This window comes from Halichoerus grypus, chromosome 2, assembly GCF_964656455.1.
Source record: "Halichoerus grypus chromosome 2, mHalGry1.hap1.1, whole genome shotgun sequence".
Taxonomy (NCBI): Eukaryota; Metazoa; Chordata; class Mammalia; order Carnivora; family Phocidae; genus Halichoerus; species Halichoerus grypus.
Window position 1 is genome coordinate 57,950,226 of NC_135713.1, and position 15,219 is coordinate 57,965,444.

General features: G+C 47.4%; 1 protein-coding gene across 1 annotated transcript in view; it reads right to left on the minus strand.

Moving 5' to 3' along the window:
• Positions 1 to 10,282, minus strand: part of SLIT3 (slit guidance ligand 3) — a 592,234-nt gene extending 581,952 nt beyond the window's left edge. Inside the window, exon 1 of the mRNA XM_036106743.2 lies at positions 9,632 to 10,282. Coding sequence (XP_035962636.2) covers positions 9,632 to 10,275 — 644 coding nt within the window. The 5' untranslated portion in view covers positions 10,276 to 10,282. The remainder of the gene's footprint in view (positions 1 to 9,631) is intronic.
• Between the last annotated feature and the right edge of the window lie 4,937 nt (positions 10,283 to 15,219).

Genomic DNA, 15,219 nt, shown 5'->3' on the forward strand with positions numbered 1-15,219 from the left:
CATGGGAGAAGGGTTAGTCCTACCATTCTAAAGGTTACAGATGAGAAAACTGAGACTCAGAAGATACTTGTACAAGGTCCCACAGTTAAAAGAAAAAGGGGGGTGGTGGTGACGGAAACCAGGATTTGGCCTCGGTCTTTTTACTCATTTAAGGTTACATCAAATTGTTCTCCCCATTGGTTTCTCATTAATATCAGTTAGAAACCCCATATATTTATCACATGCCCTCCTTCATGCCCATTACCCAGGAGCATTGGGTGGTATATGCAACTGATGAATTATTGAACACTACTACCTGAAACTAATGATGTACTATATGTTGGCTAATTGAATTTAAATTAAAAAAAGAAAAAAAAGAAACCCCATATATAAAACACTTATCTACTTACATTCTAGAGCTGGGCAGAGATGGGGAGGAGAATAAAGAATATCAGTAAAGTGCTAGATAGGCCAGAAACTTCTGCACCACATTTCTGAACAGGACATCTCTTCAATGAAATCATCATTGTTGAGCTTTTCAATTGCAGAAAAATCTGCTCTATTCTCTGTTTGGGTTGCAGGGTACTCAGCAGCACGTTGTAAGTAACTTATCATGCACCGAGTCCAGCCCTGCAGCATCTCTACACTTCACCCTGGGCATCATAAAAGGCTTCAGGTAGCCATGAAAAGGAAGTCTGAGGTTGTTTCCAGGACACAACCACAAGCTGGGAGTCTCCGGTCTCCAGTGAAGGTCCAGGCCACAAAGAACCTCCTGAAATCCAATTCCAGGACCCAAGGGTTAGGTGGTGAATGTCCGAATTCCATGCTGAGGCTATGGAGAGCTACCTGGAGGGTAGGGGAGTGTGAGAAGGCAAGAAGCCAAGCTGGAAGTGTCAAGGCAGGGGCCAGGAGCAGCTCAAGTTCAAGGAGAGATGCACAAAATGCACAGGTCCATGGTTAAGCCCACATACCTCAGATTAGAAGAGGACCATGGACTCCACACCTTGTAGACCAGCCTGAGTCAGGGCATACACTAATTCTAGAGTCCAAGGGAGCAAGGAGTGGGTATGCCAGGTAGCAGACAGGAACTACAGGAACTAGGGAGGCCAAAAAACTCAAAGAGGGAGTCAAGGTGGGTGGTTAAATGTGCTGGCTGAATTTCAGGAACCACAATCCACACCACTGCCAAAGTGCTGAATGAAACAGGGATCGAGAACCCAGACTGGCATTTTGGACAAGAGGAGTCTAAGCCCACACAAGCAGTGATAAGGTTGTGAAAAGTGGAGTCATATTTACTCCAGCCGGGATGCATCTTATATATGTCCTGTTCTACCAGGACCCGGTGTCAGGGTCAGGGATCCCAGAGATCATGCCTGAAGGAAGTCAAGTGGTACATCTTAACTGGAAAGAAAGGCAATCCCTGCAAAAATGTCAGCAAATACTTGTGGGGGGAAAATACTGGTCAAGAAGCCTTGTCAGAATTCTTCTTAGAGGGTTTAGCCCTTCAAATCCAAAATAAAAATATTAGCCACATAACCATGGTGATACTTTTCCTTGACCTCATGGATTCTTCTCTAAACACCCTTGTTAGATGAAACTTCTTCAAGTACAGTTTCTATTCATTTTAAATTGGGCTCAGGCTCTCTTTTGTTCAATGTAACCACGAACTTCTGCAGATCTGTACCACGCTTCCATTACTCCCTGTGGGAACCCTATTCATCCTTCAAGCTCCAGTCTGAACGCTGCCTGCTTCCCCAAACGGGACAGGACAGCTCTACCACCAACTATCCAGGACACAGCACTGGCCTTCCTCTCAGGATGCCTTGCATCAAACAGGTGCTCACTGTTTCAACTGGGACTCAGTTTTTTTTTTTTTTTCCCTTCTTTCCTCCTTCTTATTTGAGAATCGGGTTTGGAAGACAAGAAGGGGGGCTGACTTGGAAGGCTTGTGGAGGAATGGCATGATCAGTGGGTGGGGCACAGGCCTGAGACCAGTCTGCCCAAATGAGCCCTGACTCTACTGCTCCAACCTGGGAAAGTTACTTCACCTCTCTTAGTTTTCTTATCTGTAAACTGAGGAGAGCATGAGTTTCTGCCTTGCATGACTGTTAAGTTAAGCGAGAGAACGTGTGTAAAGGAAGTGTGAGAGCAGTGCCAGGCACAATGAGGGGCTTAATGAACAGCAGCTGCTGTGGCGACAGTCACTGTTGTCGTCATCATCATTGTTGTTTGGAAATTTGGGGAGAGCGCGTGCACCTCCATGCTTCCTTCCCCATCACATCCATTCCCAGCCCTACTCAAGCAAATGTGCTCTGGGCCAATGGGCACCCAAGACGTTAAAGGAAATCACTTTGCAAGAGTGAGGCTTCTCAGCGGAGCTCTGCTGCTGCCAGAGGAGCCCAGAAGGCTACAATACTTTATAGGAGAGGACATGCACACGCACATACACACATATATACACATCACGATATACACATCACGTCACGTCCCATCCCGTGCTGATGGGGCTCTGGCACCAGCCTAATAGGACAAGGATGAAGCTCAAGTCACAAAGGGAAGTGCAATGAGAAACCAAGACTTTAGAAAACAGTCAACAAACAGAGGAATTAAGCATTAATAGGAAATCATTCCAGAGAAAATACGAACAACAGAACCCCAGGGAAAGAAGATGCGACAGGCCAACAAGACCTCAACATTTCTATCCATCCCAGCCAGAAAGAACTGGACAATATATTCATGTCATCCACACCCCAGCCACTGAAAGACTTTAAACAAGCAGAGAGGATTCTGCTGATTATATTGACAACCTGGATAAAGATCCATAGGGCAAGCTCAGGAACCCTGCAGAGGGAATGGGGGGAGGAGTGGTAACACGCTAGATGAGTGAATCAAAATAGAAAATGTTGCTGAAAAGCTGATGAAATTAAACTATTTGCCAAAATTTAATTAGGATAATGCAAAGTGTTGCACTTAGACTCCAAAAAGTCAACTGCACAAATCTGGGATGGAGAAAATAGGATCAACAGCAGGGAGGGCTGGGAGACACTGGGGATGCAATGAACAGCCGGGTGGAAATGAGCCAACCCAGGGGTGTGGCTGTCAGAAGTGAAAATGCCCCTTCAGGATGTTGACAGAAGTCAAGATAGCAAGGGAGTGGAAGGATTCATTCTAACTAAGACAAGCAAAGAAGACTGGAACCTATTTGGAGGAAGATAAGTAGGAATGGGAAGAGGGCCTGTCTCAGAGTCTAACACACACAGAATAGTTGAGGCAATTATAAAAATTTATGGAAGAAAGAAGAAGACTAAGATAAGTGGGTAGTGAGAAACACGACAGCAGTAACATTTTTGAAATCCTACCATTTGGAAGAAGGATTATATTTGCTCTGTGTAACAACAGTCAGGGGGAGATAAGTTCAACCCCCAGGCAAAGAAAATTTTCTTGTTAAAACTGTTTTCTAAAATGGAATAAATTGCTTTAGGAAGAACCGAGTTCCTCCCCATTAGAAGTAATCCAGCAAAGGAGAATGGCCACTCTCTCCAAAATTATGTTGGTGGAAGATCAATCTGCACATGGTTAGAACCTGAACTAGAGGAACCCTTTCAACCCTGACAATCTATCTTGTTTCAATCAGGCTTTGTCTTGAGCTTGCTCTGGAAGGACGGCTATAGTCAGTAAGAATTATGAAGATAACCGTACTAAGAATACTTATGGAGGATGCGCTGTGATCCAGGCAGTCCATGTGGGTAAATTCAATACTCCCAGCATCCTATGAAGGGGGTAGTTTTATTATTCCCACTTTACAAATGAGAACACTGAGGTCACCCAGCTGGTAAGCGGAGAAACCAGGAGCAGCCCCGTCTGGCTCTGATGTCTATGCCTTTATCCAAAGGTCATGACTTTTCCCACCTCCCTATCCACTCACAATTGAGGACGTTTAATTACACACTCCTGACGAATGTTTCCCAGGGAATGGTGTATCAAATATAGTGCTGGCCACAGAACTACAAAGACCACAGTGAGTGGGAAGCAAAGGACAGCCTTAGGCAGACCAGCAATAGCAGTACTTACAAAACACAATCCAGGTCTTCCGAACAGAGAAGCAGAAGATTCCCATTATGAGTGCTTCCCACCTGGGCAAGGCTGATTTAAATTTAAGGCTGGAGAATGATAAATAATGGAGAGCTTTGAAAACTCAACACCGTGCACCCTAGCAGGGTACCCTTTGCATCTATCCTATCTGGAAGTAGTAATGGTCCAGAAAAGTTCTCTGGAAAAGCCTCCATGCCTCTTTTTTTCCTTTTCAGCTGTTCTAAAAAGGGTTAAGACCACCTTACATAATGAGGGTGGAGCATACTAGTAAATACAGCTGTTTCAAGTAAAAGCAGTAACAGAGGCAGACACGGGAAGTCAGTAAAAGGTATTTAGGGAAAGACAGAAGGAATGAGCATTGAAAAAAAAAAGTCAGGGCCGAAAATTCCCCCATGAAAATCCAACCCCCCAAAATAAATAAATAAAATGCATTCCTTATTTAAATATACCACAAAGCAGCACGCCCATGGAAAAGATATAAACCACTTCAACTGTAATCCCCTTTTTATAGAACGGAGGCCAACCTGGGCTTAGCTGGAGAGGAGAGGGAGGGGAGCAGGCACGAGCTGTGCTGAGCACAGCGTACGTGCAGGCGAGGAGCTTGCCTTGATGGGGCACATTTAGAGTGGGCATCTCAAACTTTCCAGCTGGATGGGGCCTGAGATGAAGAAATAGAAGAAATAGCCATGGTCACCACTATTAATAGTTGGTGGAGACCTAAGTGCCAGGTACTGTGTTAAGCACTTCCCATTCTTTATTTTATCTGATTCTCCCCAAGAGGAACATTTATGACGCACACTTTACAGGTAAAGAGTAGTAGCTGGAGAATCAAAGTGCCGGGCACTCTGCTGAGTGCATTACATGGTTTGTCCAGGGCCACATTCACAGCATGCCCACAGGGCCAGTGTGATTATCATCCCTGTATTACAGCTGTGGAAATACAGTACAAAGGGATTAAATGGACTACAGCCCAGAGGAGTGGAGTAATTCGCCCATGGTGCAACAGCAAATTTGTAACAGAGCCAGAATTCAAACCAGAGCTGTCTATCTGCAGAGCCCGCAGCCTGCACTAGTAGGCATGGGGTTCTGAAGCCTTGCCACAGCCCACCTAGTCTGTGCAAAAGATCCAATGGCTCTCAGATCTACCATTCTCACTTTCCAGGGAAGGAAGAACTCAGTGACAACAAACAGAACTGGAGAGAAACAAAATAACAATCAAAATGCAAAAAATGCAGAAATATACAAGACCCAGATGATGGGCAAAAGCAAAACTTAGTAATGACTCTACAAATAGATCAATTAATACAAGAAGAGCAGCAATCAAAAACCACAGAGAGCACAGGATGATGCTGATGAGTTCCTGATTAGAAAGGCCTACAGTTTAAGTGTGGGGGCCTTCTAGCTCTTTTCATGGGCATGTGCACAGTAGGAGTTTTGCAAGGTTGCTAAGCAATGCTTGGCAACCAGACTCCAGAGTGGATCACTCATTAGGAGACCTTGGTAACTCTAGTGAGGCCATAATTTTAGTTCATGAAAGCCAAATTTTAGAAAACCTCAATAACTCACGTAATAGGTTACTAGTAAGTCGCCCTTGGCCATACATAAATGCAAAACCATAATCCCCCATCTTTCACTTATAAGAACTAACAAAAAACTTGTATTTTTCAGACTTACTCATTTAGTCAACACATACTAGTTGAAAACCTACTATGTGCCAGGCACTGGGGGAGAGGACCATACAGGGAAAACTATCAGGACTACACTAGAATTCTGCTTTCAGGAAAAGGAGGCCCAGCAAGGCAAAGCAATCTGTCCAGATGCACGGCACACTGGAGGCAGGTGCACTTAACTGCTCACGTCCAACCCAGAGGTTCCCCCGGAGAGCACTGCGCTTCTCTGAGAGGCCACATCACCATGGGTGGCTCGGAGAGGCCTCGCCATTCACCAAACTGCCCCTCATCTGCTGAGCTGGCTCCGAAGCTAGGAGTACCAGGATGCAGGGCTTGGCCGTGGAGCATCTTGGAAAGTCTCCCACTTGACCTGGAGACCTCTGCGGTCAAGTGAGGGAAAGCCTGTGACACGGTGTCGGTTTTTATTGGACCCAACCACCGGCGAAGCTTGCCATCATCTGGAGTGATGGAGAAAATTAAGTTACCACATTCTCACGTTTCAGCCTTTCGCCCGTTTTCCTTCGCAAACAGGAAATGTTTATTTAAATACAGCAGTCTCCAGCATGTTCCAGAGCCAAGTGAAAAACCAAAGATGTCCACTCTTGCCCCACTCCGCTGTTCAGGCCACCACCTCCCCGTGGGTGAGAAGTAGGCCTCTGCCTGCCTTTAGGCAGCGTGGGGAGAAGGGGCCCCTTGTGAGAGTTCGTTTTCATCTGTCCGCTCTTTTTCCAGGCTGAGATTGTGGTTGGAGAAGAATTACATCTGTGGGCTCCTTTTGTACTCAGAAGGGTAAATGCGACATCTGTTTACTCTGTGCTCCATGGTAAATGTTTTGTTTCAGGCACCACCATTCACTTCCTCTCCTCATGTCCTCTATCTTTGCTGCATGGATAATAAATTACACTGAATTCTCCCCTGCGTTTATTTAGCTTTCTTGCGGGTATCACCTCCTCATTGAGGGGAAAAAAAAAAACTGTCAGTAGTTTATAAACGACAGAGAGTTTCTCTTTCTGTGTAATGTGCTGACATTATGGAAAAGAGCTGGGACACAGACCCCCAACTCTGATATCAGCTTAATTATGAATAATATAACAAGCCCCATTCCAGGCCTAAAGCAAAGTCCAAATGGTGACCACATTATCCCCATGCAGATTTTCCTTAAAGGGTGCATGAGCAGATGAGGCCTCAGATGTCAAAAACCCCCAGAGAAACAATGACACACATACACACATACATACACACGCACATGCACGCGCGTATGCGCGCACACATACTCCTACAGAAAAGCCTCTCTGGGAGATCAAGCAGCAGGAATGGAAAAGGGAGAAAATGCTTCTCCTTTGTTATAAAACACAACATAAACATTAGAGATCAGGAAACTGGATTTTAGGAAGGTCCCGAGCATGTGGTGCCAATGCCGACAGACCGTATACCCTGTGGAGAAACGAGTCCTGGGGAGTTTCAAAGCCTCACTAAAGGAAGTTTCCTTCTTCTACCCTCTGCTTCCATTCTTTAAGTCGAATTGCTGGTTTTCTTCTGTATATGCAATGATTTTATATACAGTTACTGGAATGCAGTAGAGGTTCAAGTGATGTTTGTTGAACGAATGAAGAAAGGAATGAATGAGAAATTCCTCCCTAAAAAAATCTATTCCATAGCTTAGAAATGCCAAACATCCCCCCAAGAGTTTGCAGAACTCAAATATTCCATCTGAGTTGACTGACAGAGGATGAGAGGTGGTGAAGGACTGTTGGTGGGCTGCTCCTCACCCCTGCAGCACTCCTGACCAAGCTTTCTTCTAAAGGTTTTCCCCTCTCCCGGGGGAGGAAGAAGACCAGAATGAGGAGCCAGCCTTGGCAGCCGCGTCACCCCACGCACCCCAGCCAAAGGGGCACCAGTGACTGGAACCAAGGTAGATGAGACTCAGCTATTCCAAAGTACTTCCCACTCTGCCAATGCCTGCGAACGACCATGACAGCAGCAGGGCACTGTGGGAATGCCCAGGACTCAGTCTCCACCCAGTTTCTCCAGTTGTAGAGCAGATGGGTTGCTCCAAGCTGCCTGGGTCTCCTGGGGAAGGTGGGTGGGTGGCATATTGGCTGCAGTGCTGTGCCTGCAGCTTTTGAAGACTTCCTACATGCCAGCAGGAGAAGGGCCCACTCCCCTTGGTTTCCCAAACATGTACCATGATTTTGAGGATGGAGGAGAGGTAGTCTCAAGACTCCAACCAGGAGAGCTAATGTCATAGCAAGCTGAATATTGGCAGGGTACACCCGAAGCAGTAGCAAGAGCAGCCTATTCCCAAGCCCAGCCAGAACCCTCCCAGGATCATCTATTTACAGATCTTGGCCCAAACTGACCCTTGTTCCAAAGATGGCTAGCAGAGTGGTAGATACCCAAAAATACCACTACAACAAATTTTTAACTGCTTTGTAAAATATAAGGTTTGAATTAAGTTGTGGACACCTGGATTGTGGCCCCTTTATTGCCACTAACTTGCTGCATTACCTTGGGCAAGTCTTTTCAAATGCCTGAGCCTCCTTTTCTACATACGTTAATGAAGGTTCAGCTCCAATGCTCTAGAATTGCATGACCACACAGAATAATGAATGCACTTGAAAAAAAAAAAAAAATGTTTTGAGCCACAGGAAACCTCCAGGAAAAAGGAAGGCAGTTCTATTGAGTCTCTGCCCAGGGACACATGGAGTTCGAGGAAGAGAAGTAGAGTTACAGGAGGTGATCAAGAGGAATAACACACTGTAGGACAATTCACTCAGTCTCATGCCACTATCTTCCAGCTTCAAGTCAAGAGGGCAGAATGGAAGACCCAGTGCACCCACCCCTAACATGCAAGGGCAAGGGAGACAGAGGGAGAGCAAGACACGAAGAAGTGGATCACACTAGAGCAAACCCTCACCCACTTCTGGGCTGTGTTCCCAGGCCGGTTCCAACCCCCTCCACCATTTCTCCCTCTTTCCTTACTCCCCAACTGTGGGCTGGGAAGAGCCCACCCTCAGAGTCCAAGTTTTGAATTTGGTCCGAGGATCAAAATGATAAATGTTTCCAAAACGTTGACATATGAAAAGTAAATATTTGGTTGCACAATTGGGGTTAAAATGAGGGTCAATCTACCCCACTCTCCAAACGCCTCTCCTTTCGCTGCCAAACCCAGGATCTGAGACTGAGTGCGGTTTGTAAGATTATAGCGCTCGGTCTCATTTAAAGGGCTGTCAGCATTTCCATTCTCCGGCCCGTTTGGGGAGGCATTTATAACCGAGCCATAAAAAATTCACCCCGGCTGCAACTTGGCATCTGCGACGCTGCGCTCCAGGCAGGGCGGGTTTTGCAAGCACCCACTCCGAATTCGTTCGGTTCCTCAGAAGTTAGACCTTCACACACACTCTCAACTTCGCTCGCAAGGGCAGCCAGAAAGTGACTGGCCCTTTCTGATCTCCAAGCTGGTCACAGTCTCGGCCCTCTCGGGTCTCCGTTCCCTTACGCCCCACCACCTTTCAGCTTTCTCCTTCGCCCCCCTCTTAAATGTGCGCGGACCCCTTGCCCTTACCCTAAGACCTGACTGGCTGTAGTGTTCTTTCCTCCCCTCGCTTCCTGCCAGCCTTCTGCTGGAAGCTGTCACCGGGCCCTGCGTCTGGAGCCTTCACCCCTGGAAAAGCACTGCTCTTTGCCCATCGCAGTGGGCTTCAAGACTTCTCTCCCTAGACCTACCCAACGCCAGAGACCCCAACTCAGGGAATGAAGAATCCGACCCGGGAGAGGGTGACAGCGAGACTGCATCCAGTGCGGCCAAGGGGAAAGGAAAGATCTGGTGCCTGGGGGCCCCACTATGGACCCAGGGGGTGGCCCGGGTTGGGCGGGGCGGGGGTACTCACAGGCGCTCGGCGTTGCGGGGTATGCCCCGGGGAACAGCCCGGAGGCCCAGTCCGTGGCAGTCCACGCTGGCGGCGGAACAGGTACACTTGGTGGGGCAGGCGGCGGCTGGGGGCCCGCTCAAGACGCTCGCCAGCGCCAAGGCCAGCGCCAGGCGGGCGCGCACGGCGGCGCCGGCCCCTGTCCGCCCGGGGGCCATGGTGTGCAGGGGCCCGCGCCCAGAGGAGGCTGCCTCGGCGGGGCAAGACGCGCGGAGCCCGGGGAAGCGCGCGCGGAGCCCAAGCGGCCTGGGGAGCCGGCGGCGGAGTTGGCGCGGAGGAGGAGCGAGCTCGGCGCTCAGGCGCACGGGGCGCGGGCGGAGCGGGGCGCGCCGGGCGGCGGCGGCGGCGGCGGCGGCAGCAGCAGCAGCTCCATCCGCGGGGCTGGGGCTGCCCCGCTGCGCATCGCTCGGAGTGCCCAGGTACCGAGCGCCTCCTGGGCCCGCTGACCCGCGGCCTGAGGCGTCGGCCGGGTCGGGGACCTGGGGGCGAGCGCAGTGGGGCACGGCGCCTAAGGAGGTCCGACTTGGGGCTGAGGTCGGGAGCGCGGCGGCGGCGGCTGGAGCACGGGGCGGCCGGGTGAGCCGGCCGGCGCTCGCTCTCTCCATTCACTGAGCAGGGCAGACACCGGAGACGCGGGGCCCACCCCTCCCCCCCCTCCCAAAAAACGCCAGCTCCGCTTCCCATTGGCTGCGCTGCACGTCATGTCGACTAAGTTGGGAACTTTGCTGGAGCGACCGAGAGCCCGGAGGGGAGGAGGCAGGAGATGAGGGAGAGGGAAGGAAAGGGGCTCGGCCAGCAGGGCCCCAGAATTGAGACCCATTCCCTCTTACGGAGCCAAGGATTGATCAGGCTGGTGGCACTTTTTCTTTATTCTGGCACTGAGCTAGGCACTCTGCTCATAGTCTTTCCTTGGGTTCCAACACCGTCCCGCAAGGGGGCATCCGAGTACCCCATTTTATAGATGAAACAAAGCTCAGAGAAGTAAAGTGACTTGCCCGAGGCCACACAGCTGCTAAGTACCCCAAACCGCAGCACTCACATTCACTCATATTTTACACCACAGCCCATCGAAGCTGTGTACTTTACTCATCTACAAAGATCCTCAAAGATCCTACCTCATCTTGGCAAAGATCCACAACTTCTTCCTAAAGCACCTATTGTATTGATACTAAAGCATTTCACAGTCACACATGTCACATAAAATGTTTGTCCATGTTGTTCAGGTCGCTGCTGGCAAACCCTACACGGAAGCCTGTCCTGCTTTGCCTAGACCCAATGCCGGCTGTGCTGATAAAAGTAGTGATGGCAGGGACTGGGACCCCTGGATTGACAGTGCTTCTGCTTCCTGACTGGGTGACTCTGGGCCAATCACGTCACCTCTGAGCCTCGGTTTCCTCAAAGCAAGGGGCCACAGCTCTGTCTGGGACCACCTCACTGGGTTGTTTGGAGCATCAAAGAAGAGAAAGTGTTTTTTGCACAACAGTCATTCGCATGTGAGACATCCCTTCTGCCCCCACAGCCTTCATTCTTCCATAGCGCTCTAAATTGGCCAGGTCTGAGCTTTTCCAGATGCTGGTGGGGAGGGGCGCGTGTGTTAGAGGCTCCATAAATACTTGTAGGAATGATTTTGTTTGTTTGTTTGGAGGGAGAGGGCAGGAACTGGAGGAAGTATTGCCCAGACTTCCTCGTGGTCTGCTCACACTGGAAAAGTCTAAATGAGCCCTGAACATGCGCGTGCGTGCACACGTGCTCTCTCTCTCTCTCACACACACACACTTGTGCACACACACGCTTATACTCAGGTTCACACACACACACCCATATACACACAATCACATACACACATGTATACATGCATAGTCTCACACCACACACAATCACACATACCACAATAACAATTATGCCACTGAGAGCTCTTTCCTTTTCTTTCATATAAATGCTATTCTAATTCCTTCTACTTCATCTTCCTTGTTTCAACGTCTTGACAATATCCTGTGAATTTATAGTAGAGGTGCAGATTTTATTTTATTCTATTTAACATATTTTCAAAATCATAGCCCCAGGCACCCAACTGCACGTACGTGTACACATACATACACAGTCACACACACTTCAGACCCTCCATCATTCATAAACACGTTAGGTGTAATTTACTGCTGTTATTCTTGGGAGCAGCTTTCCATACCGATGCTGTTGTCAGCGCCCTCTGGTGGCCATAAAGGGTCTATGCTCTGGTCCATAGGGTGACTTCAGCTTTTAAGAACTCTAAACATCCTTTCCTCTGAAACTTTCCTCCAAATCTTGAACCAATTTAATACCAGGACTGAGGCAGATGAGAGAACTGGGCAAAGACCCAAGGGCACAAAAGCGTCTCAGACTGTCTGGAGCAGAAAAGAGTAGGGTTTTCTTTGTTTTCCCAAATGCACACTAGAGCATGTTTTGCAATCCCTTTAGGCTGGGCCTGGGTCTGTGCTCTGAGTACAGTGTGAGGGTGGAGGTGGGGGCAGGGACTGTGTTTTCCATTTAAGCTGATGGGGAATTTCATTAGCCTGACTAGATCTTCAAGTGACTTCATAGGCATTCAAGTGTGCTTGCTTTTCCTTGGGAGAACACTTTAAAACCGAGCTTGAGAGTCAATCATCCCAAAGAAACAGGAGGTACACAGGACACAGGCCATACAGAATCAGGGAGCGCAGCTGGAACAACCTTGAAAATCACCAGATCCAGCATTTCTGCAAGTGTGTTCTGATGACTACTAGTTCTACATGTTTCTTCAAGAAAGTGGGGAAGGGGGGTTCTTGGGCAGAAATAGGGTGAGAAATGCTCACTTTCACCACTCTTGGAGATTTGCATCACCAATGAGCATATTTAAGATTTTGAGAAGTCCTGCAGTAAGGAAACCGGTTTAAGGTTTGTGTTGAACCCAGTTTCCCAGCATGGCTGATCCTTTTACATGTAAACTTAAAATTCTTTTGAAATTTTTGGATAACACCCAATATAATTCAGGTCCTGTATTCAATAACATGGAAACTGAGTCTCAGAGAGGGAAGGGCACTGGTACAAGGTTGTCCAGCTAATTAGTGAAAGAGCCAGAGCCAGGACGCAGGGCTCCTAGTGCCTAGAACTAGGCTCCCTCCACTCTCCCCCACTGATTCTGAAGCATTACTCTTCTCGGAGAAGTGTAAGTAAGTCCTTAGGAGGTCAGTTTGTTGGGTAGGATTTTTTATGTCTAAGTACCAGAGATGGCTTTTACACCCTATGGTATGATTTTCAGAGTTCCTCATAAGCCTCCAGGGCCAACTTTTGGATTTTTTCCTTTAGTTTTCTCTAGGCTTCTCAAAAGCAAACTGCCCACCCATTCCCCCAAGAAACCCACCTCAAACTTTCTCCTCCACTTGTTTTCTGTCTCTCAGTGGAAGACACCACTATTTATATGGCTACTATAATCAGCTGAGGTTTTCTGGTTGCAACAATAGAAAGTAACTAATTGAAGTAAAAAAAAAAAAATACTTTTTAAGAAGGCCTTTGGGTAACATACAAAATTAAGGAGGAAGAAACTAAAGAAAGAAGCTTTTAAAAAGACACAAACCAAGCAGGATCTAGGATCAAGCTCAAGCCCAATTTCCAAATTCCCAAGACACAAAGACTGGCCTGGGTTAGGTTATGTAATCACCCTATTAACCACAGAAGACAAGAATCTACAGATAACAGTTCCATGGAAACTATACTCAGGCAGGTAGAAGCAGTGCTCTCAAAGGAAGACTGGGGAGCTGTTAGCTGGAAAAGTAGGGGGATGATGAGAAGGCAAAATAGCACCAAAGCATCTTCCCTCTGTTTCACACCACAGCCATTCAGTTCCTGAGTCCCGTTAATTCTTCCTCATGATTATCACTTACATCTGTACCTCTTCATCTTTGGGCCTCCAGGTATTGTTCAGATCCTGGTTTCATGCATGGCCACTGCTCACACCAGCCCCCACATCAATTCTCTTTGTCTTTTTGTTCCACCAACTCATCCTTGGCCCTGATGATCAAGGGATTTTTCTAAAATGCACACATAATAATGCAATCCCGAACTTTGAAGTAGATTTCTACCTCTATACCTCATCTCCTCCCAGTATCCCACACCCACTCAAAACAATCCTCCTGAACATTCTTCCTAGCTCTTTCCTCTCTGGCTAGCCCAGAGTCAGTTGAGCCTTCCATTCCTCCAGGAAACCTTGCTGATCCAGTCTATTAGATTTTCAAAGTCAGGGAATCTATAGAATCTATTAATTCCAACATTTATTATAAAAATTTTCAAACATACAAAAGTATCTAATTCATTTTTTGCATGCTTGATGCCTAGAGGTACAAATACATCTTTGATGATTGGTGAATGACTAATTAACAAGTATGTGAATGAATGATCTCTCCAATCACCTAGCTTATTTGACATTCTCTTGCTGCAGTTTTACTTATTTTGATCAGTGTTACTTGATCTTTTCAGGGAGGAGGATGAGACTACATTCTTCTAGAAACTCTGAGTGCATTTTTTTTTTTTTTGAAAACTATACATATTCCCTGCCCCACCCCCCATTCTGATATTTTGCTCCCATCCCATTGAAACTTACCATTTGTGCTGGTCATTCTCCAGTGGATTGTCCAGACTGCTCTGCCCAGTGTCACCCTGTTCTCTCCACCAGGAGGCTGACCTCTATGGACTGTATCACCTGTGCTTCCTTGGGTCTGCCCATGTGGGGAACTAGCCCAGAGATCTGGAGGAAAGGCCAGCACTTCCTCCATAAGGACAGCAAGGTGGCAGTGGCTCCTTCCTTTACTGAAGGTCATCATTAATGTCCTCCAGCTGCCATTCCCATCCCCTTATCTCTTTAGAGGGTAGGAGTAGGAACATCTTCCCACTATTGCTAAACCTTGGGCAGTCCTCATCTCTTGATTCCTTAACCCTGCCGCACTTTTCTAAAAAGTCCCTTTACTAAACCTTCTTCAAATTACTCCTTTGTGTTGTGTTGTCTGTTTCCTACCAAGGGCCCTGAAACTGACACACTACCTCACTAAGCCATCATGGCATATTTCTGAGGAATATGTGAACAGGGAGGGGAGGGAGAGATGATGAAAACTCCAATTTGAGATTAAGACTGTGACTCCTATTAAATCTTCCCCGGGGGAGGGAAAAACTCACATATGTGAATTTTAGGTCACTTATGGGAGCAGGATTAAGTAAAGCTACCATCAGCTGGACCTGGAAGGTCATTTTTTTTTTTTCTATGCAAATGCTTCTTTTTCTCTCCCTTGAGAAAGAAAGAATATTAAAGCTTTACTGCCAGTTACTCTATTGAGCTTCCCCAAGGGGCAAGATCTACTCTGACTAGACAAATGTTTGATGAATGAATACATAACTTTAAAATATATAACCTCTCCTGGGGAATAAGATAGAGCAATAGAACCTTCCAAAATCCAGATCCACCTGTAGCAGACAACTCTTACTTGATCTTTTACTCCAACTATGTGATTATAATTTAGAACTTTCTTGTTCTTATATGATCTTGC